General features: G+C 40.0%; 1 protein-coding gene across 2 annotated transcripts in view; it reads left to right on the top strand.

Annotated features, from left to right (window-relative positions):
- The first annotated feature begins 5554 nt into the window (after positions 1-5554).
- The window catches only part of LOC128701440 (apical junction molecule-like), a 23328-nt gene continuing 1382 nt past the window's right edge, over positions 5555-27500 (top strand). The window contains exons 1-5 of one of the 2 annotated variants that reach the window (XM_070100318.1): positions 5561-5909; positions 15755-17138; positions 19164-19383; positions 25638-25748; positions 26222-26346. In XM_070100318.1, coding sequence (XP_069956419.1) covers positions 15897-17138; positions 19164-19383; positions 25638-25748; positions 26222-26346 — 1698 coding nt within the window. In that variant the 5' untranslated portion in view covers positions 5561-5909; positions 15755-15896. Of the gene's footprint in view, positions 5910-15754; positions 17139-19163; positions 19384-25637; positions 25749-26221; positions 26347-27500 lie in introns of both variants that reach the window. The other variant, XM_070100319.1, reaches the window with a different exon arrangement.

Here is a 27500-nt window from a genome sequence, read left to right as displayed (position 1 = left end):
GGCTTAAATAGCAACGCTCATCTTGCCATATAGGACAAGTGAAAATTTGTGTATGCAATAATTTCGCTAAAATCATTCTGAACCTAACGAAAAAAATATATTTCACTGTGTTTGTTTAGTATTAAATTATTGTAAACAAATCTAAAATATATTTAGTTGGGTTAGGCTAAAATAAATTCTTCTTGTTATAATAAGGTTAGGTAAGTTTTCTAAGTTCCTTTTGGTGCAAAATTATAATTTTTTGCATCAACATTAATGAAAAAAATATATCTTTAAACGTGTAAGAGAAACTTTTTAGAAATAACTTAATTTTAAATGAGTTCTTGCTAATTGACCAGTTTTACATATTCGGCACGACATATATATATATATAATATATATATATATATATATAAATATATATATATATATATATATATATATATATATATATATATATATATATAATCACATCACATTTACGTTCTTTTTTCTAAATGTTTGTAAACATTTTGTTGAATGTTCGATATACATATTCTATGTTCTGTATTATGTTTATGATATAGGCTACCAAGATTCAGTATCTGCTTGCACTGATTTTTATTTTCTCAACAGTGATTTCATATAATTAGACCTGATTTTTTCCTTCATTTTGTACAGATGTGTGCTAATGATCAAGTAAATTTTATGACTTTTTTTTACAATAAAAGTTAACTAAATTAACATTTTTCTTTTCAACCGTTTACGTCTGGTCCCTTAAAGCAGACATGTTGGGCGGGGGCGGGGGGAGGAGGGGGTCGCGATCAAAGGTACCGGAGCTACCGTTTCCTTTTGAATATAATAATGTAGTTACCCTTCCTTTCCTTGGATGAAACCTGATTACCTCCCAGTACCCAACCACTGTATAATTCCTACCTTCTAGGGGGGGGGGGGTACCTTGATAGTAAAAAGCTTTTGATCCCAGGCATAAGGGTTAATCTCCCTTCGAATCAAACCTGACTGTCTCCATTCCCCAGGTGCTGTATGACTTCTGTATGACCCCTCCTTCTGAGTGCCGGCACTCTGAAGGAGGGGTTATTAATGTTGGTTTTATAACTGTAGTGTAAGTATGCCTCTGGCAAGACAGTGATGGAGTGAATGATGGTGAGAGTTTTTCTTTCTCGGGCCACCCTGAATTCGTGGGTAACGGCCGATGTGTTGTTATTAATATATATATATATATATATATATAAATATATATATAAATATATATATAAATAATAGGTAGTAGGTTGGTAGACAGCAACCACCCAGGGAGGTACTACCGTCCTGCCAAGTGAGTGTAAAACGAAAGCCTGTAATTGTTTTACATGATGGTAGGATTGCTGGTGTCCTTTTTTCTGTCTCATGAACATGCAAGATTTCAGGTACGTCTTGCTACTTCTACTTACACTTAGGTCACACTACACATACATGTACAAGCACATATATACACACCCCTCTGGGTTTTCTTCTATTTTCTTTCTAGTTCTTATTCTTGTTTATTTCCTCTTATCTCCATGGGGAAGTGGAACAGAATTCTTCCTCCGTAAGCCATGCGTGTTGTAAGAGGCAACTAAAATGCCGGGAGCAAGGGGCTAGTAACCTCTTCTCCTGTATATATTACTAAATGTAAAAGGAGAAACTTTCGTTTTTCCTTTTGGGCCACCCCGCCTCGGTGGGATACGGCCGGTGTGTTGAAAGAAGAAAGAAAGATATATATATATATAATAGGTAGTAGGTTGGTAGACAGCAACCGCCCAGGGAGGTACTACCGTCCTGCCGAGTGAGTGTAAAACGAAAGCCTGTAATTGTTTTACATGATGGTAGGATTGCTGGTGTCTTTTGTCTGTCTCATAAACATGCAAGATTTCAGGTATGTCTTGCTACTTCTACTTACACTTAGGTCACACTACGCATACATGTACAAGCATATATATACACACACCCCTCTGGGTTTTCTTCTATTTTCTTTCTAGTTCTTGTTCTTGTTTATTTCCTCTTATCTCCATGGGGAAGTGGAACAGAATTCTTCCTCCGTAAGCCATGCGTGTTGTAAGAGGCAACTGAAATGCCGGGAGCAAGGGGCTAGTAACCCCTTCTCCTGTATATATTACTAAATTTGAAGGAGAAACTTTCATTTTTCCTTTTATGTCACCCCACCTCGGTGGGATTCGGCTGGTACGTTGAAAGAAGATATATATATATATATATATATATATATATATATATATATATATATATATATATATATATATATATATATATATAATATATATATATATATATATATATATATGCAATAAGATCACAGTAAACAGATGATTTCAGAATATGCAAAACAACCACTCTGAAAGAATAGAGAAATTCCAAGCGCTTTCGTGACTACTCACATTATCAAGGAACTATGAAAGTAAAGCATCCAAGGAAGCTATACAAGGGGTCTGGCCAACACCTCACTATCAGATCCCACAACGGTTAAACACCTGACGCGCGGCGAGCAGCGCTGTATAGTCCTTGTGGCTTAGCGCTTCTTTTTGATTATAATAATGACGCGCGGCGACCCAACTTGGATAGGTCCTTTGCACAACTCACCCACAAACTATTCTACCCAAGAAAATTTAAAAATTATTATTTGTCCAGTGTATTATTAAATTCTTCCCAAATTCTATTAATTATAAATGGATCTAATTTATATAAACCAAAGGAAATATTCATATTATTGTCAAAACTGCTTTTTATGAAAGAAGATTCAATTATATTCCTGTCGACCATGGACTTGCTTGATACTACTTTCTCAACTTTTTGAAAATCAATTGGATGGTTAAAATCTCTTACATGATTCCAATGCTCTATTTATTCATGTAAGAGATTTTAACCATCAAATTGACTTTCAAAAAGTTGAGAAAGTAGTATCAAGCAAGTCCATGCTCGACAGGAATATAATTGAATCTTGTTTCATAAAAAGCAGTTTTGACAATAATATGAATATTTCCTTTGGTTTATATAAATTAGATCCATTTATAATTAATAGAATTTGGGAAGAATTTAATAATACACTGGACAAATAATAATTTTTAAATTTTCTTGGGTAGAATAGTTTGTGGGTGAGTTGTGTAAAGGACCTATCCAAGTCGGGCCGGCGCGCATCAGGTGTTTAACTGTTGTGGGATCTGATAGTGAGGTGTTGGCCAGACCCCTTATATAGCTTCCTTGGATGCTTTACTTTCATAGTTCCTTGATAATGTGAGTAGTCACGAAAGTGCTTGGAATTTCTCTATTCTTTCAGAGTGGTTGTTTTGCATATATATATATATATATATATATATATATATATATATATATATATATATATATATATATATATATATATATATATATCATTACATACACATACATTTTTGTGTTTATCTCTGTGAGCTATTTCTTATATTTTTATTTCCTTTTTTTTTACTTTAGTGATTTATTCCAATTCAATGTCATCAGTCACTATATAGGGTGGTTTAAACGCACCCACTATATAGGGTGGTCTGAACACACCATTTATAAGCAGACCCCTGCGCAAGCCTTAGCTGTACCGTACTCACACACCCCCAGGCATATCAGTCTTCTTCGAGGCCTAAGGGACGTGCAGAGATAGGTTGGGCTGTCTCCACGATTACCGAATATACGCCTCCATAACAGTCTACTGTGTTTCCCTACAATCATCAGTCTCGAACCCCAAGCCCGGATTTAACTGTGTTGAGTCAGCTACTCTTCTCTCACTGATTGGAAAGGAAATATTGCAGGACTAAGAAATATTAAGCACATGGGAAAGCAAAAGTATGTTGTGAATAGAAGTTAGTAAGATTTACCTATCATCTTTAGTGTTCATGAGACTGAAAATATCAGCAATTCTGCCAGAGTGCCAAACGTTTAACAGGTTTTCATTTCTCCATTTGACAGGATGGTAGTACTTCCTTAGATGGTTACTTTCTATTAACCTGTTGGTAGGTTGTTCTGAGCCTCTGTCTCACTTGTCACAGGTGACGGGCTCTTCATCGTTAATATGAAAAAAACCGACCAAAATCTCAGAAAATTTAATAGTGAAATGTTTCTTTTCCTGAACTTTAAATTGAGATCACCTAGATAATTATTTGGTACAAGAAAATTAGTGCAGCAAGTTTCTGAGTTTCAAGTCCATGAACTTCGGTAGCCCTCGGTATGTGGATTTTTGTGTGAACTACCTCCTAGCGTGCAGCAAATTTAGCAAAAACTGTTGATACGCCAGTGGCTCGTGCTAGAAAATTCCACATAACTGAGACGTGAGAACTGTAACGGTAAAGTCAACTTACTTAAAGGGGCAGCTTGAAGTTTGATGTTGGCATATTCGTGAGAAGTTGATCTATGAATGCTGGATCATTAGTCACAAAGACGTAATTATCCCCATCGTAACGAAGCTTGATCATTTTTTCTGAGGGCTACACTTCCTCCGGTACCTCAGTAATGGCGAGTTTCTGTACATCCGACAAAAATCTCCCGGCAAACGTTCTCGCCACGCTTCAGTATAAAAAATTGGCCAATAATGCTGACAGAAACGTAGATCCAGTTCTCTGGGGCCTGTCTGGACACTAGTAAGTACCCTCGATGTTTGAGAAAGCTTCATTGTTCCTCTCCTCAAGTAAGTTATGCCGGTTTTCTGGCTGTTCACGCGTCACTCCCACTCACGATGTAATCTAAGCTTCAACTGCTCTAGTTGGCGTCTTCTAACTTCATTCAAATTTGAAACCACCAGCTTTCTAACTAATTCTATTATAGTAAACCTAATCCTACCTATTTTAGGTCATAAAAACTGTATTAATAATTCCTACGTTATTTTCTACTTTGTGTAACTTCGTAAATCTTCCTAGGACAAATATTATGTACAAATGTTATGTAAGTGGGTATATTCAGGGCTCTTGAAGCTCAAACTATAAAACGTTTCGTGGAATATTTTGGTAGCCCTAAATAATTTCCACACTGTACGTAGCTTCAACCTCATGGACGAATTTGTTACCAAACCAGTAAATTTATTATTGCTGGGGAGAAGCACTAAATCCTTTTGGGTTACACACAGCCCGGGAATGGGAGACAATTACAGATTCATGATTAAAACACATTTGTAACTTTTGGGTGCTTTGAGAGATGATCTGTCTGCTACACGAGCGAAACCTCTCAAAGATACCCAGGTGTTGCATTTGTGCCTTGCTCATTACCTTTGTGTACTAGTTAAGGTTCTTCTGTTATAATGTGTTGTGACACTGCTAGTGTTGTTGAAATTCGATGCGTACTATTTGTAGCTAATGCAGACCCAAGTAGGTTTAGCGCTTCTTTTTGATAATAAGGTAGCTAATGTTACATGAATTTAACGTGTATTAAACAGCTGCTTGTGCACATACTGGTGGTGCTATGAACCACTTCAGAGATGGTTTATAATTTAGTTGCACTAGTCTTCACCTAAGAAGCTGTATAGAGAATAAAAAAAAAGTCAAAATTCTGTGTATAGTACAATACACTAAAAGTCCGCACTTGGGAAAGGAACACTGTAACGACTCTTCGGTCTGTTCTGGACCATTGTGACTTGACAATGGTTCAGGATAGACCGAAACGTCCTCATAAGGTTTTTCCTCCTATGTGTGTTTTTGGTGAAGAAGCTGTATAAGCAGCTGAGCATGTATAATAATCCCCCAGTGTTCCAGCGTGGAGTAAACTGGCCTGGCGTTAACCAGTGACTGACTGACGTGAATTGTGAGAGGTCAAACCTTCTGTGTTCTACGTGTGACTCGTTATAAGTCATTCTATAAGTTTTTTTACATTTAAAGCCTATCACGTGAACGTGGATCATTAAAGCTGCAGTTTACCTAACATCTAATAATATCTTGATCTCTAAAAAGGTGGGTATAAAAGTAAACAAAGTGTATATAATGGACTATACAATCCTCGGTGTATATCCTCACAATTAATGTGATGAGGATATATACACGAATAGTGTGTATTGTGACGATTGTAAATTATTAAGTGTTTAAGTTATAAAAAGTAAGCGTAAAACACACTACAGTTGTTTGATATTTATGCATTAAACACAGATATTCCGATATGAAGTAGTTACTGGTGAATTAGCACTTTGTTATGATTGAGGCTAGAAAGGTATAGCAATATCCACGAAAATCTATAAAGCGTTAGGCTAAATCAGATAAATTATTGGTTGAAGAAAGCTCACATGTAGAGAAAAACACAACGTAACGAAAAAGACAAAGTATCGATCTCTTACCAGTATATAGCACTGGTAAGCCAGCGGTTGCTTAACCACGGGCATATAGCGCTGGTAAGCCAGCGGTTGCTTAACCACGGGTATATAGCGCTGGTAAGCCAGCGGTTGCTTAACCACGGGTATATAGCGTCGGTAAGCCAGCGGTTGCTTAACCACGGGTATATAGCGCTGGTAAGCCAGCGGTTGCTTAACCACGGGTATATAGCGCTGGTAAGCCAGCGGTTGCTTAACCACGGGTATATAGCGTCGGTAAGCCAGCGGTTGCTTAACCACGGGTATATAGCGCTGGTAAGCCAGCGGTTGCTTAACCACGGGTATATAGCGTCGGTAAGCCAGCGGTTGCTTAACCACGGGTATATAGCACTGGTAAGCCAGCGGGTGCTAAACCACGGGTATATAGTGCTGGTAAGCCAGTAGTTGTCTAACCACGGGTATATAGCGTTGGTAAGCCAGTAGTTGCTTAACCACAAGTATATAATGCTGATAAGCCAGTAGTTGCCTAACCACGGGTATATAGCGCTGGTAAACCAGTAGTTGCTTAACCACGGGTATATAGCGCTGGTAAGCCAGTAGTTGCCTAACCACGGGTATATAGCGCTGGTAAGCCAGTAGTTGCCTAACCACGGGTATATAGCGCTGGTGAGCCAGTAGTTGCTTAACCACAGGTATATAGCACTGGTAAGCCAGTAGTTGCCTAACCACGGGTATATAGCGCTGGTAAGCCAGTAGTTGCCTAACTACCGGTATATAGTGCTGGTAAGCCAGTAGTTGTCTAACCACAGGTATATAGCATTGGTAAGCCAGTAGCTGCCTAACCACTGGTATATAGCGCTGGTAAGCCAGTAGTTGCCTAACCACAGGTATATAGCGCTGGTAAGCCAGTAATTGCCTAACCACGGGTATATAGCGCTGGTAAGCCAGTAGTTGCCTAACCACGGGTATATAGCACTGGTAAGCCAGTAGTTGCCTAACCACGGGTATTTAGCGCTGGTAAGCCAGTAGTTGCTTAACCACAGGTATATAGCACTGGTAAGCCAGTAGTTGCCTAACCACGGGTATATAGCGCTGGTAAGCTAGTAGTTGCCTAACCACGGGTACATAGCGCTGGTAAGCCAATAGTTGCTTAACCACGGGTATATAGCGCTGGTAAGCCAGTGGTTTCTTAATCATTGAGTAGGTTATCTGATAAAGGCTAACTTTAGTTCTAGATTTGAGAAATTACTTACACGAGGTTTACAGGGTATTACCTGAATTATTACATGTAAGTAATGTGGGTGAGGTAAATGGGACTTAGTCACAGTAGGTCACAGGACTGTCACTCCTTCGATCCCCACTCCATCACCACTCACAAAAAAGCTTGACTTGACATTAAATTAACAATTAACAAAAAAATAACTACTCTGGTAAATCAAAATTATGTGGACTGTATGTTATTTTGATTTGCTTGCTGGGTACACAAAATATAATGATCAGTACAATACATATAATACAATATTTGTTTATTTTATAATACAATATTTATTTTGTAAAAGTAAGGAATGGGAGGTGTTTATGTTCAGCTCAAGAAAAGGGAGAATAAATCCAGTTCCACGGATCAAGAGCCCCTCACCGACATCAAGGCTCATGCCAATGGGGGAACTGGGTTTAAAGCCTCTCGACTGTACGAGAGTATTAAGGTTGTACATAACCTGTTTACTTCCAGTCAAGAGAACTTTAATTCCTATAACAGGGATCAAACTCTCAGTGTGCTGTATATACAATGAGAAATGTACATCTCTCAGTGTATATAACTCTCAGTATGTTTTTTTCATGCTGTTGCCTTTAAATGTTCAGTAGCTTACTATAATTTTCGTGGGAGTTATGTGATTTCTTCATTTAAGATAAGATTTCGTTCGGATTTTTAACCACGGGGGGGGGGGTTAGCCACCCAGGATAACCCAAGTAAGTGAGTGCGTCATCGAGGACTGTCTAACTTATTTCCATTGTGGTCCTCAATCCTGTCCCCCAGGATGCGACCCACACCAGTCGACTAACACCCAGGTACCTATTTGCTGCTAGGTGAACAGGACAACAGGTGTAAAAAAACGTGTCGAAATATTTCTACCCGCCGGGAATAGAGCCCGGTCCCTCTGTGTGTGAAGCGGGAGCTTTAGCCACCAGGCCACCAGTTAACGTATTTTAAGTCATACTGTAAGTACAATTCAATGAGTGGCACGAGTTAGTTTAATATGTTTATTATGCACCCCATACCCATCCTGTGGGCGGTAATCAAAAGATTACAGAGGTACATAATGGGTCCAGGGACTGGACTCCAAAGTTTTGATAGCTGAGCAAGTTACAGAGGTAATGAATTCACAATTTACAAAGGTAATGAACTCACAATTTACAAAGGTAATGAACTCCAGGTAGGTCTAGTCACAATCATGACAAGTTACAAAGGTATTAACAGATTATAGAGATACACAATGGGTCCAGGGACTGGGCCCCAAAGTTGTGATGGCTGAACTAGGTACAAGGTAATGAACTCACAAGTTACAAAGGTAATGAATACTGTAAGAATGGTTACTTGCGTTTATACATGGCTACAATCATGAACAAATTTTAGAGTAATGAGCAATTCACACTTCCACACCCGGTCACAACTGTAGTGAGTTATTGGTGCAAATATTGATTGTTGAGTCACTCACTCACACACACACACACACACACACACACACACACACACACACACACACACACACACACACACACACACACACACACACACACACACACACACACACACAGACACATGCACACACAAACACACACACAAACACACACACAAACACACACACAAACACACACACACGCACACACACCGATACCTCAGTAAGGATTCGTTTAAGACTCTGTACACCATCTACGTCAGGCCCATACTGGAGTATGCAGCACCAGTTTGGAATCCACACCTAGTCAAGCACGTCAAGAAATTAGAGAAAGTGCAAAGGTTTGCAACAAGACTAGTCCCAGAGCTACGGGGATTGTCCTATGAAGAAAGGTTGAGGGAAATCGGCCTGACGACACTGGAGGCCAGGAGGGTCAGGGGAGACATGATAACGACATATAAAATACTGCGCGGAATAGACGAGGTGGACAAAGACGGGATGTTCCAGAGATGGGACACAGACACAAGAGGTCACAATTGGAAGTTGAAGACTCAGATGAATCAAAGGGATGTTAGGAAGTATTTCTTCAGTCATAGAGTAGTCAGGCCATGGAATAGCCTAGAAAGTGATGTGGTGGAGGCAGGAACCATACATAGTTTTAAGGCGAGGTATGATAGAGCTCATGGGGCAGGGAGAGAGAGGACCTAGTAGCAATCAGCGAAGAGGCGGGGCCAGGAGCTGTGACTCGACCCCTGCAACCACAAATAGGTGAGTACAAATAGGTGAGTACACACGAGCTTGGACTCGACCCCTGCAATCTCAACTAGGTGAGTGCACACACACACACACACACACATACGCACACACACACACACACACACAGACACACACACATACACACACACACACACACACTCGCACACTCATCACACAAACACACAAACACACACACACACACACACACACACACACACACACACACACACACACACACACACACACACACATACACACACACACACACATACACACACACACACACACACACACACACACACACACACACACACACACACACACACACACACACATGCATGCACACACAAACACACACACAAACACACACACACGCACACACACACACGAGCTTGGACTCGACCCCTGCAATCTCAACTAGGTGAGTGCACACACACACACACACACACACACACACACAAACACACACACACTCGCACACTCGCACACACAAACACACACACACACACACACACACACACACATGTGGTAATGCTTTATTTACAGCTAGCAAAGTCAGGGTATTTCTCCAGAATGGTCTGTAATATACCACTGTGGATAAAATACTTAGCCATTTCTTGAGCACTTCTGAGTGAGTTGTTTCTAAATTCATTAATTTTATCGCACTCCAGTACATAATGACGCAGGGTGTGACAATAGTCCATCTGGCAAAGTTTACATTTCGTTTGGTCTACATCTGGTGGTGGTGATTTAACCTGCCAAAGATACTTGTAACCCAGCCGGAGCCGGCAGTAGTGACATCCAAGAGTCTGCTTATTTTGTTGGATGCACCATAGACATGTGGCTCCTCCTGCATGATAGAATGATGATAGATGGACTCACTGGTGTTAATCTCCCTGAGCCTTAAGTCCATAAAATTCAGTTGAAGTTCTTTTCGTATTATTGTTCTCAAACTACTACCTGACAAGCCAAGATTGTAATCTACTCCCTCTTTGAAAGCATACAGCTTAGCCAATTTATCAGTTCTATCATGCATCTGAAGACCAATGTGAGATGGAATCCACAGCATGTGCACTCTGACTCCACTGTCCACAATCCTACCATACCTATGTCTGGCTTCTGACACAAGCATGCCACAATTTATGCTTAATGAGTTGAGAGCATTTATGGATGACAGAGAATCAGTTACAATTAAACTGTCAATCTTTGATACATAGATGCATTTCAGTGCAAGGAGTATGGCAAACAGTTCTGTCTGAAGGGTAGAGGCCCAATTATTGATGCGTGCTCCAATTTCTTTAAGAGAGCCATCACTCTGTACGACAACAGCAGCACTACCAGCTGCACCAGTGGATTGGTGAACAGAACCATCAGCGTAAATAATTTGCGAGAGTGTGTGCTGTGTGACTAAGTTATCAATACAGCTTAAGGCCTCATGTTTGGCTTCAAGGCGAAGTTTTGGTTGTGATTTAAGAAGTAGTTTGGGGGGAAATGGAGGAATGGTAGTTTGGAATAGGGTAATATTCCATGGAGCGGAGAAGTGCCGCTGTTGCCTTACTTGACATAGATCATGTATCTGATTCATGCGGAGGTCAGTTCCAGTTTTTTCGATCCATCTAGAGGAGTGTTCACCAGTGCTGAGGAAAGTTTGGAGGGCTTCTGTGCAGGGGTTTGAATGAGCTTGCCTGAGCATATTAACCCCAATTAGGATATTTCTTTCAGTAACACGATATCTGATGCTTGGAATATCAAGTTCTTTTTGCATATTTAAAATTTTGGCAGTACGAGGGCATCCTAAAATGATCCTCATTGCTTCGTTCTGCAGTTTTTCCAGCCCTCCAAGCTTCCAGTCAGACACAAGAGCAAGTAGTGGCGCAGCATAATCAACCAATGATCTAATATAAGCAAGATACATCATTTTCACAATTTTAACATTAGCACCATACCTGGGGTGAAGCCCAGCCACAACTCTAAGTGCTCTTAGTCTTTCTTTGTATTGGCGACAAAGTCTTGTTACAACAGGTCCAAGTAGTGGAACCTCAAAGCCTAGATACCTGTATCTGCTTACATATTCTAGAAGAGACCCATCATGCAATTGGATCTGACGAACTGTGCCTCTCTGTCGAGGAGGACGCCTATTGAGTATCTTTGTTTTATCAGTAGAGATTATCAACCCCAGGTCCTGACACGAGGCTAGTACATGATTAAGAATGTTTTGGGTGTTGGAGAATCCGGTGGTGTGAATCATTATGTCATCAGCAAAACTAATCACATAATGATGGGGCTGACTAGGCATAGCATTAAGTAATGCATTAATTAGAATATTGAACAGTGTGGGACTGAGCACACCTCCCTGTGGGGTTCCTAATTCAAAGTCTTTAGTTACACTTCTATGTCCCTGGAACAACACAGACGATTTTCTGTTGGACAGGTAACCTTTAATCCAGCGGAGAAGCCATCCTCCAACATCCATTCTGACAAGTTCACTAATGATTACATGTCGGTTGGCTACATCGAAAGTGGATTTAAGGTCAAGGAAGGTAGTGTATGAGCTGTCAGTGTGCAGGGTGAGAAAGGTGGCTATGCAATGATGCACACTCCTTCCATGCATGAAACCATGTAACCGGGGAGACAAAAATTGTTTGATTCTGTACATGAGACGATTAAGAATCATTCTCTCAAATGTTTTACACAAGCAGCTAGTAAGAGATATTGGGTGAAATGCATTTTGTTGATTGGGCTTAGGAATTGGAATGATGAGGCTGTTGGTCCAAGATTGAGGGAGCTCCCCAGTTACATAGCTCATGTTATATAATTCAAGTAATGGATTACCTGGTACTCGACACAGCAATCTGAGTATGTTGTAAGTAATACCATCCTCACCAGGCAACGTGGAGTTGCCCTTAGTTAGTGCTGCATCAAGTTCATAATTAGTGAAAGGAATGTTGCAGTCATCTGCCTTGCTGAGCATAAAGCAAACAAGTCTCTCCCTTGCATCATATTTGTCATTTAATTTTGCCTGTGGTACTGGGAAGATTGTCATAGCTAGATGTAGCAGCCCAGCACTAACTCATTCGCCCTATGCAAGGGATGAGGGTGCGCGATCAGCCCAGTTCTGTTACCCTTAATTCTGTTTATGTCCCTCCATGCCCGGCTAAGTGGGGTGTGAGCATTAAGACCGTTGACAAATTTTTCCCAGTCTGTTTGCCGCAGCTCTGTCATACGCTCTCTGGCAGCAGCAAGGGCAGTTTGGAAGAGCCTCAGCATTCCAGGGGTACGATGTTTTCTATAGGCTAGGCCTAGTCTGCGAGCAGTACGTTTCAGTGTACGAAGTTTAGAATCATTGTAATAAGTATGGTTTTTGAAGGAGGTATGATTATTATGGAAGTTTGTTGGGTTTAGAGTACCAAGAGGTTGCAGTGGCGGCTCTAGGTAGTTCTGAATACTGCTCACAAGGTCATTGTTAAAGGTCTCTACAGAGGAACACTCATAGGAATTATACCAGTCAGTCACATGTGCAACAAAGTCATCATGCTGATCAGTGGGAACATTAAGATGTTTCCGTTTGAATATCCCACCAGGAAGGATAGTATTACCAATATCTAGTGAGGTTAGCCTAGGGAAATGATCAGACGCTATATCTGTTACAATGGAAGACTCACAGCTGGCAGAAGTAATGTTGAAGCCCAGGCACAGATCAAGGATGCCTCCATAGATATGTGTGGGTTCAAGGTCACCTACAATTTGGATATTATCATGACTGTTTAAGAGTGACAACAGTTGATTGCCATTACGATTACCAAACTGTGAGTTTCCAATGCTTTTGTGTCTTGCATTGTAATCGCCAATAATAAGAGTAGGCTCAGAATGAGCACAAGTTGGGAGCTTCAAGTAATTAAACTTATCAGAAGGAGCGTACAAGTTAAATATGTTGAGAGCAGAGTTCCCTATATAAATCCTAACACCGTGATATTGTAGCCCCTCTGTTTTCTTATGTGCAAGAAGTTGATGGGGAAGTGATTTTTTAATATATAGAACACAAGAGTTAGTAGATTTGAGGTTATATGCAACAAATGATGGTAATTTAGGGGGTTGGGATTTTTCAGGGACTCTGCACTCTTGTAGACACACAACATCAATGGGTTCGGTGGTTATTTTATGATGAAGGTCAGGAAGTCTTTTTCTAAGTGATGCAATATTCCAGCTTAATATAGAAAGTTTATACGAGTTTTGATCCATTATAGTAGTCCTGGGATCATCTTGAGTTTCTCAGCATAATGAAAAAATTGTTCATATAAATAGCAGACCTTATCAATGTCAACAGTGCTACCATTGTCCATGAGTTTTGTAAGTGCACCTCCAGTTGTAAGGCCTCGTGGGAGTCTTCGTAAACTCAGAGCATGACGCTGTTTATGTGTGAATGTATGATAGGTGACACCACCACTCACATTCCCTCCTCCACTAACATTACACGCAACACTACAGCTGTCATCACCAACGCCACTACCAACATTGTGTTCATTACATTTATCAACAGTATTGTATTCAACATTAATGTCTATGTGGTTAACCTCATCACACTCTGCACCACCACGCTCATCACTATTACTAACATTATAGACACCCCCGCGCTCATCACACTCTTCACCACCACTTATATTACGGTCATCACTATTACTAACATCATAGACACCATTGCCTTTATTGTGATGCTCACTATAGTTATCAACACAAGTATTATATTCGTCATTACTGTAATTAAGAACACCACCACCACCTTGTTCAGCAGCCTTACACTTGCTTTCACAAATTGTGACAATCTTGTTATTGGTACACTCTACACATCTTTCCTTGTGTTGTTCAAGTTGTTGTTTCAGGAGAAATTGTTGTGTTTCCAGTACTTTCATGCACGACATCAGATTGTATACCACAGGAGCAAGACTTGGAACATCTGGAGACGTGAAGTCCCGGTCAGCTGAGCTCGTTGGCTGACTGTCAGCTGACTCAGCTAGGCTGGTATTGACAGCCGACGTGATGGAGGTCTGTTGACGTGCTCCCCAGGTGAGGTGCTCAACCCCATTGTCTGAGGGCAGGCATGAGCCAGTATTCATACCCGAGGTACCTGGTAGTCCTGGGGGGTCATAATGAGGGGTACAGGGTGAAGTGCGGTTGGCTGTGATGCGATCAGCCCTCACACTGCAGTCAGCATGAGCTGCTGTGACTCCTGAGGTCTTACAATTGATACATTGTTTAGCAACAGTCTGTTGCTGTTTGATCATATCATAACACCGTTCAGAAGCATGAGCATTGGCACACACTGCACACCAGTGTGACTTAGATGGGCATTTCCTGGCAATGTGGCCCCAGCGTTGACACTTATAACATCGACGTTGAGGAGGTCTATAAGGATTACAATGCTGAGTTTACAGAAATTTGGTTATTGTGTGGTTTACATGTAGTAAAATAGTGATTACAGAGTGTACCATTAGAACGCTAGGCATTTCGGGCAGACTTAGTTTTATTCTTAATTGTAAAATATTACAAATTATGTACAATTCTGTACAATGCAATGTAATAGCGTCTGTTGAGGGCTGCCACGAACAAGTCTGAATCACAAGTCTGAATTTAATTAATAAATTCTTCGAATACACTCGTCATGTGTCTTTTCCAAACATGTTTTGTTGGTTATACAAATACTGTATTACAAAAATAATAATGGACATAAGCTTGTTGGTAGGTCAGATTGCTCGTAGATGCATCAAGTTTAATATGCATAACTGGGAAATTGCTTTTCACTTTATTAATATTCTGTAATCTTATTTTTGGAACTGTTATGTGCTGCACTGACGGTCTTCAAAATTAAGCTGATATGTATGCCTAGTGAATAACCATTTTAATAACGTTTACAGGCGGTTCACTTTATTATGTTGCTTAAAACAATTGTATGTAAAGAATATGCATAAAAGTTTAAAATTTATTGCTTCATAATGCATATGAAGATTGTGAGTTCTTTAGTTTTTTATTTAGAACAAATTGATATTAATGGCAATTATGTTAATTACAGGTGTGGTGATTTTAGCTAATTACCATCACAAGCAACGGCACTTGCTATATTAAATCAAGATGTCTCGCACCACCCCAGTAAGCTAATTTGTTTTATAACTGATATAAATTTAGGCCAAGGTAGAGTGGATAAGATAAAGATAATGGACCCTCACATGACCAAGGAGGATGCAGAGTATCTTGACAATGGCCCCCACCGTCGCCTTTATCAAAGCCTTTCCCCGCCGAAGGAACTGCCCGTCAAAAAGAAGAAGCTTGTCAACTTTAAGATCTCTCGAAGGAGGCGCTATTCGAGTGATGGAAACGACGATAGCAAAAGTACAAGAACACCTTACTCGTCCATCAGGGATGATGTGAGGGAGAGGAAAGAAACCGTCACGTACTTTGATGACAGGAGAGAGAGCACCAGACGTGTCAACGAGGGCAGAGATATTAAGTATTTTAACGAGCGAAAACTCGTGAACTTAGACGAGAGAAGAGAGGACGTCCTAAACTTTAACGACTTGAACGAAAGAGATGTGACCAACTTCAGTGAGAGAGAACACATACGAAATTTCCATGGAAGAAGAAACGGAATCAGAAACCTTGGCGAGCCTAGAGAAGCTATGATAAATGACAATGAAAGAAGGGAAGAGCTTCGAAACTTAATCGATAGAAAGGACGAATTTAACAACGACAATGTTAGAGGAATAGACATTCGAAGCTTAACCGACAGAAGAGAAGACTGTAGAAACGACAACCTAAGACAAGAAGCCATTCGATGCCTCAACGAAAGAAGAGAAGGCTTCAGAGATGTCAGAGAAAGAAAAGAAGACTTCCGAGATATCAGAGAAAGAGACGCCTTGAGAGATGTCAGAGAAAGAAGAAATGCCTTCAGAGATACCAAAGAAAGAAGAGCAGACTTTAGGGACGTCAGGGAAAGACAGGGAGATTACAGAAACATCCACGAAAAAAAAGACTTCAAAAACATTGAAGTAAAAGAAAAAAGAACAGAGGAACTGAGAAGCCCTAAAGAAAGGCGAGAGGGCGACAGGAAAATCAACGAAAGACAAAAGAGCAGGGACACTAAAAGCCATAATCCATCTAATACCTCGCCGATCACTGAATATCACAGACCGATTTTTAGACACACGGAGAGATCACCGAGTGGTAACCCCATCGGTTCCCCAGACGAGATTTCTCTCAAAACTACGCGGTCTCCATCCACTTCATCTTGGGAGAAAATACGCTTGATTACTAGCACAAACGCAAAGTCCACTCACCTTAACAATGTTGTGGAGATAGTGACAAAACAGAAGAGAAGGGCTGCAGTAGCACCTAGCATATGGACTCCTGCGGTACCTCGCTCTGTGCCTACTCCAAGACCAGCAAACTTTCAGAATCAGGTAAGTCCAATAGATGTTTCTAACAGGCAGCCAATCACCGAAAGCCGAAAAATCGCCTCAACTACTAATAGTTTTAATCAGCACCCTCGTCTAGATTATCACTGTTCAGTAACCCACAGCCTTAAATTCAGAACTAGCCTACAAATTTTATATAAAAACTGGTCTACTTCTCGGTCCGTTCTGAATCATTTAACGAATTACAAATAGTCCAGAATGGACTAAAATGTTAAGTTGTCATTTCCAATTTGTGAGTGTGATGAGAACTGTCTTAGTCACGGTGCACAGTATCATCTACGTATGAAGGCAGACACACGCAGTAGAACAAGCCATTATAGTAAGTACCCATTCGTAATTATCTACTTGTAGTTACAGATTCAAGAGCTACAGTGGTGTCTCGTCATTAGTAATTTACTACATCCTTTTGTAGTTATTTCTACTAATCTATTACTCTGAGGGAAAAAATTCTAGTATCTCTTCGGCTCTCCTTTTTTTTTCTTAATTTACAACAGAGAGCTCTTGTAATCCATATTGCAGGCACAAAAATATCCTCAATATCTAATCTTTTATTTCTTTTTGTGATCTTATATGCAGTTATCATGTTCACTTTCGTTCCTCCTATCTACCAGCAACTTTAGTGATTTCAGTCTTTCTTCATAACTTGTAAATTGGTAACTGCAGTGTCTTGAAGCTCTTTGGACCTTTTCTAACTTAACCACTTTTTTAAGGTATGGGCACCACACTACCTCTCCATATTATATGTTATAAATAGCTTCTTTTAACATAGCTCTCCATCCATATACTTTATTGAAAAGTTATTTTAAAATTCGCTAGCGTAGCATAAGGGTTTATTCACACTTCTATTTACATAAACTTCCGGTCATTTTGTTTTTAATAACTCTTAGGTCCCTTTCTCTGACCCTCAATATTTTTCATGGTGCATAATTTCACTCCCATTTATATTACACGGCATTTACGTGCATTAAATTCCACCATCTTGATCACTCCATGCACTCAATTCATCCAAGTCGTCCTGTAAAAATTTATAATTTTTTTATTATTCATTGCACCTCATAATTTTTTTGCATCAGCAAGTATATTGATATTTTTTTTATTCCTTCTGGTAAATCATTTATATAAATTAAAACGTGTTATTGCGGCACCCCACTTGTGACTTCTGCCCGCTATGACATTTTTCTCTCTAACAGAAAGTCTCATCTATTTTAATAATTAATCTTTTATTCCTTCTAGGTTTCGAAGTTTCTAAATTAGTTTCTCATAGGGAACCCAATTAAAAGTTTTCTTAAAATCTACATAAATACGTAGTTTGCTTATTAGTTCTGTCCTTGAAAAAAATTTGTGTATGGCCTTAATAAACTCCAATACAAGAATTTCTTCAGCAGGTTTTCTCCTCCAAGTGTTTATCTACTTTTCTCTATTTTTTTTTCAATATACAATATGTCCCCTCTTTCATTTGCCTGCCAATTTTTCCTCCCTAAAGTGAAATCCTGTTTTTTTTTTTCAACATCCATTAATAATTTCTTTACTACTGCTTCAGTTATCAAAATATCCTCTAAATTATATGTTTAAGCTTTAAGTCTGCTATATATAAAATATACAATTTTGTAAATATATCTCGCACATTTCGTCTGTCTCAGTGATTTTGTTGTCATCCCTAATGCTTTGTATTTTGTCTAACCTTTAGATTTTTTTTTACATTTGTATAAAAAGCAAATTTGGTTCCATCTTGCTCCTGTCTTCTATTCCTTTTCAAAGTTCTTTTTTTCTTCCCTCCTTATTTTTGTGTATTCATTTCTGGCTTGTTTATATATCTGATGTACTGTACTGTCTCCAAGTCCCTTCTTTATTTGATCAAGTCTTTAATGTTTCCTATTTAACGTTGTCACTGTAACAGCTTGTTCTGTTACACGTGTTTGTTTTCATATTTGTCGACAGTACGTCCTTCAACCAGCTTCAACTAAGTTAACATATTCGCCCTTCCTCACTCATCGCTTCTCTTATTCATAGGAGGAACCAGGCAGTCGGAGCTACATTATTGCTTTCATTTCGAGGGCTACACAGAGCAGAGCGAGGTTGCTGAAAAGGCAGTTCACCCTCCCGTATAGGAAGTCACAGTCTCATCATGAGTGGGAAGCCAGAGGCAAAATGTACGTGAACTGGCTCAAGGACGTCGTCTCCAACCCGCACCTTCAGGAAGGACTCATCATGAAAGGACTCGAGATTGGCGGTAAGTTGTTTGCCTAATCATTACATGAGGCGGGTGAATCAAATTGAGATCCCCCTACCCAAGCACTTGTTCGTACCTCAAAATGCGATATACAACAGCAACCTAACGCCCATGTACTATGCCTGTTTACTGCTAGGTGTGGCTCCTTTTATTCTAATCCAAAAAATTGGACTACCAAACTACGGGTCACAATCTCTGTTATACCTACGACCTCAGAACACAAATCTGCGCAAACTCACTGCAAAGGAAGTGGCTAATGACAGATTTGACGTAATTTTGTCAGTGATGCAAATTTACACCAGGCTAGTGGAAGGCCTCGGTAAGATGACTAATAGCTGCAGCTGCGGATCATCATATGACTAAGACCCGGCCGCATCAGGAAACACTTGCCCTCTTTCCTGGCGAACCTCTAACCTAACCTAATTATATGCAGCATTCCACTTACATCACGCTAGTATCACATGACTTCCCATTTGAACAGCGCATGCTAGGCCGCGGGCCTTAGAATCCGGTTTAGGTGAAGGGCGGAGGTATAAGCGCTGGATTCCGTCTTAGTGCATTAATATACACACAGCCTCTATTGGTGTCATTGCTACCTCACTCTTCCCTAGGAACCTCACGACAATTTAATTAAACAACCAGTCATAAACGGGGAGGATGTTATCTCTAACACACGCCGCGTAACACATAATTGTGGTTATTATTATAATCATGGGGGAACGCTAAACCCGTAGGATTATACAGTGCATGTGGGGGGAGGGGATGGAAGGTATTCAGGCTCAATTCAGGGAACTGGAGTACAGATCCAATTCCCTAGATCAAGAGCCCCTCACCAGCGTCGAGGAACCTCCCTTGAGGGGAATTGTGGTTACAAAACGTTAGAAAAACGCACTAGTGAATACAGGAACATGGTTAAACACTGGATATTTTGAAAAAGCAATATCGAAGAGAATCTGGGAGCGCTTAATGTGGTAAAGCCGTCTGCTACGTCATCATCTCGACCCATCCACTGTTTACCTGGAGAGAGTTCCGGGGGTCAACGCCCCCGCGGCCCGGTCTGTGACCAGGCCTCCTTAGGTCAGTGTCCCAGGATGCGACCCACACCAGTCGACTAACACCCAGGTACCCATTTTACTGATGGGGAACATAGACAACCTAAATTTGAAACTACCCAAAGTCCTAGCCTCAATAACCCAACTAGGTAGACTGTCCCACTCATCAACTACCCTATTTCCAAACCAATACTTTCCTATGTCCTTTCTAAATCTAAACTTATCTAATTTAAATCCATTACTGCGGGTTCTCTCTTGGAGAGACATCCTCAAGACCTTGTTAATATCCCCTTTATTAATACCTATCTTCCACTTATACACTTCCATCAGGTCTCCCCTCATTCTTCGTCTAACAAGTGAATGTAACTTAAGAGTCTTCAATCTTTCTTCATAAGGAAGATTTCTAATGCTGTGTATTAATTTAGTCATCCTACGCTGAATGTTTTCTAACGAATTTATGTCCATTCTGTAATATGGAGACCAGAATTGAGCTGCATAATCTAGGTGAGGCCTTACTAATGATGTATAAAGCTGCAGTATGACCTCTGGACTTCTGTTGCTTACACTTCTTGATATAAATCCCAGTAATCTATTTGCCTTATTACGTACGCTTAGGCATTGCTGTCTTGGTTTAAGGTTGCTGCTTACCATAACCCCCAAGTCCTTTTCGCAATCTGTATGGCTAAGTTCTACATTATTTAACTTATAAGTGCTAGGGTTATGGACACTCCCGAGCTTCAGAACCTTGCATTTATCTACATTGAACTGCATCTGCCACTTTTCTGATCAAGAGTAGAGTTTGTCTAAATCCTCCTGAAGTTCCCTAACATCTACGTTTGAATCAATTATCCTACCTATCTTCGTGTCATCGGCGAATTTGCTCATATCACTAGTAATTCCTTCATCAAGATCATTGATATATATTATAAACAACAACGGGCCCAAGACTGATCCCTGTGGAACGCCACTTGTTACTGATCCCCACTCGGATTTAACCCCATTTATGGACACTGCTTCCTGTCTGTGAGCCATGATTCGATCCACGAGAGCACTCTTCCCCCAATGCCATGAGCTGCTACTTTCTTCAACAGTCTTTGGTGCGGAACTCTATCAAATGCCTTACTAAAATCTAAGTAAATAATATCAAATTCTTTATCGTGGTCAACAGCCTCAAAAGCTTTACTGAAGAAAGTTAATAAATTAGTTAGACAAGACCGGCCTCTTGTGAATCCATGCTGAGTATCATTAATCAAGCTATGCTTATCGAGATGGCTTCTTATAATCTGAGCTATAATTGACTCTAGTAATTTACCTACAATTGAGGTCAGGCTTATTGGGCGGTAATTTGACGGTAACGACTTGTCCCCTGTTTTAAAAATAGGAATTACATTAGCCATCTTCCACATATCAGACACTACACCTGTTTGAAGAGATAAATTAAAAATATTAGTTAATGGTTCACAGACTTCCATTTTGCATTCCTTCAGAACCCTTGAAAAAACCTCATCAGGACCCGGTGACTTATTTTGCTTCAGTTGGTCTATCTGCTTCACAACCATTTCACTAGTGACTGTGATGTTACATAATTTATCTTCTTCTGGCCCACTATAAAAATTAATTACCGGAATATACCAAACCAGTGCTTTCCTATATCCTTCCTGAATCTGAATTTTTCCAACTTAAAATCATTGCTGTGAGTCCTGGCTAGATATTTTTAGCACGCTGTTTACATCCCCTATATTTATTCCTGTTTTCCATTTATACACCTCAGTCATATCCCACTTAATTCTACGCCTTTCTAGAGAGTGCAGATTCAGGGTCCTCAGTCTATCCTCATAGGAAAGATTACTGATACATGGGATGCTGTATAGTCCTTGTGGCTTAGCGCTTCTTTTTGATTATAATTATAATGATACATGGGATCAACTTTGTCATCCTCCTCTGTACGTTTTCCAGAACATTTATATCCATTCTGTAATACTGTGACCAAAACTGTGCAGCATAATCTAAATGAGATCTAACCAAGGATATATAGAGTTGAAGAACAACCTGAGGACTTCTATTATTTATGCTTCTTGATATGAAGCCAAGAATTCTGTTAGCTTTATTGCGAACACTTATGCACTGTTGTCTTGATTTCAGATTACTGCTAACCAGAACTCCTAAATCCCTTTAGCAATCAGTAATATTAAGATCTGTATTATTTAGTTTATACGTGGCATGGTTATTTTCCTGTCCAGTGTTTAGAACTGTGCACTGTTCTATATTAAATTTCATCTACCACTTCTTCGACCACTGCGTCAGTCTATTCAAATCATCCTGGAGTACTAATGTCCTCGTTAGAATGAATTCGTCGGTTTATTTTGGTGTCATCGGCAAACTTGCTTATGTCGCTATTTATTCCCTCATCTATGTTTTGTTCTTATGTTCTTATACCTGGAGAAGCACTAAATCCTTATGGGTTACAAACCTTTCTTGGAAGGTAAAAGGTAACCAGGTACCCTGATTTATGGACCCACGACTCTGAGAATTATACGGGGTGTCAGCTTCCATGATGTTTTATGGTTGTTATCCTGCCCCGGCTCAGGTACAGGCTATGACCTGCTATCCTATCTCAGCTCAGATACAGGTTGTAACCTGTAATTGTATTTCAACTTATTTCAAAGCCCAGACCTACCCTTCCTTCCTACGCGCTCACTGTTCCACCTACCTGCCTACCCACCTACCTCACCTGCCGACATTTACCTGCGTCACCACCATGTACAAGATCCTATCAGTGGTGAATCTGTCCCAAGCTGACGGAACCTTGTCCCAAACTGACGCAACCTTGTCCCAAACTGTACAAGAATGGTATACAATACCGACAAGATGAAATTAAGACACATGTGCAACATCTGGGTATCTTTATTGTAGACGTTTCGCCATCCAGTGGCTTTATCAATACAAATTCCAGGACATAACTTGAAGACAGTAGAACTATGTACAGAAGATGAGGTAATCAGTCCCTCAACCTTGGAGTAGGTGCGAAGAGCACCGTAGTCGTGGAGATTCTGAAGCAGAAGCAAGGCGCCTGACAACTCTGGCTGGGAATCGAACCCAGGCCCTCACCGTGTGAAGCGAGAGCGTTAACCACCAGGCCACCAGACCCAACAAGGTCATATTCAAGTCTGAGTTTTACCATCCTTTGAATTCCAGTATTTTATGAAATATTCAAGCACAGCGTGCATATAGTAATAGGGAATAACAAAAAAAAATGTTTAGCAGTCCTTGGAAAAAAGTTTATCTAATATAAACTGATACATTCGAGTATCTTGAAAATGAATGACTTTGTATCTACGAAGCAAAAATGGTTATAATCATAACCATAATTTTTAAAGAAGTGGACTGGTAAGCCAGCGGAAGGCCTCGGTCAAATGACCAAAAGCTCCAGCTGCGAGACATCGTATTACAAAGACTTGCGTCGGGAAATACTTGTCCTGTTTCCCAACAAATCTTACCTTTATCTAGGAGAAATGGTTATGATTTTGTGATTTCATTATTTTTTTTTTTCCAGTCTCCGAGGTGGTAACTCAACGAATTAAATAACTCAATTAAACTCAGATTTTAAGCAAATGTTCTTACCTGTAAAAAAAAATATCACTAGAAAAAAATAGTAAACCCAAACATGACTTGACTTAATTGAGAAGTGTATCAGCAGAGGCATACCTAAGGCTTCTCTGGAGGTGACGTTACTACTGACACAGTAGACACCATTTGTATGGCTTGTTTACTTCCTAGTCCCTACACAACGCTGCGTGAAAAGAATGAAAATACTGAGAATATTGAAAGGATCATTAGCAGGTGTCCGTGAACTTCCTTGTGATAACGCATTATCAGGTCAGACAATGATGAAGATAATAGCCTGCAGTCATGTCTCCAAGTAATAAAGTTGTCTTTAAATATAACAGTTCTGTAGAACAAAAGTTAATAAAATTCTCAGAAGGAATCCTAGGGTTGTGTATACTCCATCCCTTGGAAAAGTTGTGATAGCTTTTATTTAAGGCAAACTGGTAAGTCTCTGGAAACCAGTTAAAAAACAAATATGCAATAACTACTGGATAAGAACCCAGTGCTTTTTTCATTCACGTGAGGGATGCTGGCCATTGTGAAGGTTGGATTAATGTCAAGGAATTACTTCCCTGTAATTCTGCAGTTCAACGAAATATATTATGGAATCATCACTTAAGCATGATGCACAGCATATTTCAAATGTGAGTTCTGGTATCTATAAACTTGACAATTTTATAGTCCAGATTTGTTCATAATAATAAAAATATTTTTCACAAAAATACAGTGTGGTCTTTGTCTTGAATTTTATACATATGTTGGGCAAATGTATGTGTGTGGGAAGTTGGATTTTAGTCACAGTCATGGAGTGGACCGATGAGTCAACTGCAATGCTCCTCCGTTATGTTTTTTGAGTCGATGACCTAAGTGTTTAACTTAAATTACCTATACACTTTTTTTCTTATTGGTTCGATACAATTTTAATCTATTTAGAGATTTGAGTGATTTGCAATTTACCGTTATACTGAAAAGTTTTACTAATTTTTATTATTGAATTTACGGACCAGTAAGCCTCGTACAGTGGAGTTTGAGGTATCACCTCACTTATCGAGGTGTTGCCTCATTTTTTTAATAAGATATCATTTTTATGTAGCGATATAAATTTAAATATATTTAAATGTAATTAACAGTGTAAGAAGGTTGAACAAAACGTGAGGTAGGGAAGTCAAGTACTGTATATCTAGTCTTTATTTATTTAATGAGAGCGCTAAACCCAGAAGGGTTATACAGCGCCTAATGGAATGGGAGTTACATTCGATCTAAGGAAAAAAATAGTAATAATTCTTGTTGTTTGGATCAAGAGCCCTTCACCGGCGTCTGGGCACCTTGGAAGGGTGTCAATAATTTTTTCTGCACCTGTCTTCGTTAGTCTTCCCCATTATCGTAAACATGAGTAAGGTAACAGATCCTTGAAGAGCTCGTGTTGGTGATCAAGGATGCTGTAGACTTCATGCTGGTGAAGGGATCTTGATTCAAGAAATGAGAGCTATCCTCCCCTTCCTTGGAACAAACTTGATTAACGTCCCCTAAGATCCTCCACTAGATTAATGCTTCCCAGTTACTAAAATTAAATTGTTTATTTGTTTTTACTACCAGTTCCATATCCTGTGTTGTACATACGGGAGAAGCTGGCTGATGCACTCATTGATGGGAACGAGGATGGACATATAGAAGCAAGCTTGGGATCAGATTATATCCTCCATCAAGGTGAGATGTACACTGAGAGGCGTGTATCTTTATATACAGTGATAGTCAAATTTAATCCCTATTTTATGGATTAAAGTTTCTTTAATCCATAAATGATATGCTAATATCATTTATGGATGATATGCTAATATTATTTTCTTACGTTTAAAGTCTGTCACTGCAAGAATCAGTAAATCATAAATTCATCTGTATACAAATGTAAAGATAGACTAATCCCTTAAACAGGCATTAATGGCAACTTTCAGTGTACATTGAGATATATATAAACACCTTTCGGATTCTGTGATAAATTTTTTATTGTTTTTTTAATGGTGAGTTTATTAATTGAATACTGCTGAAAGCTGTCTGTGTCTGCTGAGAATTGTTGGAGTGTGCTAGTGTCAAAAATTATTTTGAAAATTTTAAGTCTTGAGTGTTTCAGGGAAACAGTATATTTTTGGAGTTGCTTAAATGTAGTAGAATTTGCATTGCAGGGGTGTACCAGGAGGTGGTGTCATGGTTACCTGAACTGCTGGTGACCTGCCCCAGTGATCCCTCACAGTGGGCTCGATGCTTCATAGTCGTCGGTTTCAAGACACTTGACGGAGAACTAAATGAGGTGAGTCCCTCGGCTGTGTACTCACCTTTTTATGGCTGCAGGGGTCGATTCACAGCTCCTGTGTGTGTGTGCTCACCTATTTTTGGTTGTAGGGGTGGAGTCATAGCTCCTATGTGTGTGTTGTACTCACATATTTGTGGTTGCAAGGGTCGATTCATAGCCCCTGGCCCCACCTCTTCGCTGGTCGCCACTAGGTCCACTCTCTCGCTGCTCCATTAGTTTTATCATACCTCTTCTGAAAACTGTGTATGGATACTGCCTCCACTACATCACTCTCCAGACTGTTCCACTTCGTGACAAATCTCTGACTGAAGAAGTACTTCCTAACATCCCTGTGACTCATCTGATTCTTCACCTTCCAGTTATGACCCCTTGTTGTGTCCCATCTCTGAGTCATCTTGTCCCTGTCCACCCTGTCAATTCCTCTCAGTATTTTATATGTCGTTCTCATGTCTCTCCTATCTCTCCTGTCCTCCAGTGTCGTGAGGTTGATTTACGTGCTTGACCAGGTGTGGGTTCCATACTGTCGCTGCATATTCCAGTATGGGCCTGACATACACGGTGTACAGTTTTGAATGTTTCCTTACTGAGGTGTATGGTGTGTGTGTGTGTACTCACCTATTTGTACTCACCTATTTGTGGTTGCAGGGGTCGAATCATAGCTCCTGGCCCCGCCTCTTCGCTGATTGCTACTAGGTCCTCTCTCTCCCTGCCCCATGAGCTTTATCATACCTCGCCTTAAAACTATGTATGGTTCCCGCCTCCACTACGTCACTTTCAAGGCTATTCCACGGCCTGACTACTCTATGACTGAAGAAATACTTCCTAACATCCCTTTGATTCATCTGAGTCTTCAACTTCCAATTGTGACCTCTTGTGTCTGTGTCCCTTCTCTGGAACATCCCGTCTTTGTCCACCTTGTCTATTCCGCGCAGTATTTTATATGTCGTTATCATGTCTCCCCTGACCCTCCTGTCCTCCAGTGTCGTCAGGCCGATTTCCCTCAACCTTTCTTCGTAGGACAATCCCCGTAGCTCTGGGACTAGTCTTGTTGCAAACCTTTGCACTTTCTCTAATTTCTTGACGTGCTTGACTAGGTGTGGATTCCAAACTGGTGCTGCATACTCCAGTATGGGCCTGAGGTAAATGGTATA

The sequence above is a fragment of the Cherax quadricarinatus genome, chromosome 72 (assembly GCF_038502225.1).
Source record: "Cherax quadricarinatus isolate ZL_2023a chromosome 72, ASM3850222v1, whole genome shotgun sequence".
In the NCBI taxonomy this organism is placed as follows: domain Eukaryota; kingdom Metazoa; phylum Arthropoda; class Malacostraca; order Decapoda; family Parastacidae; genus Cherax; species Cherax quadricarinatus.
This window is presented reverse-complemented; position numbering and strand designations above follow the sequence as displayed.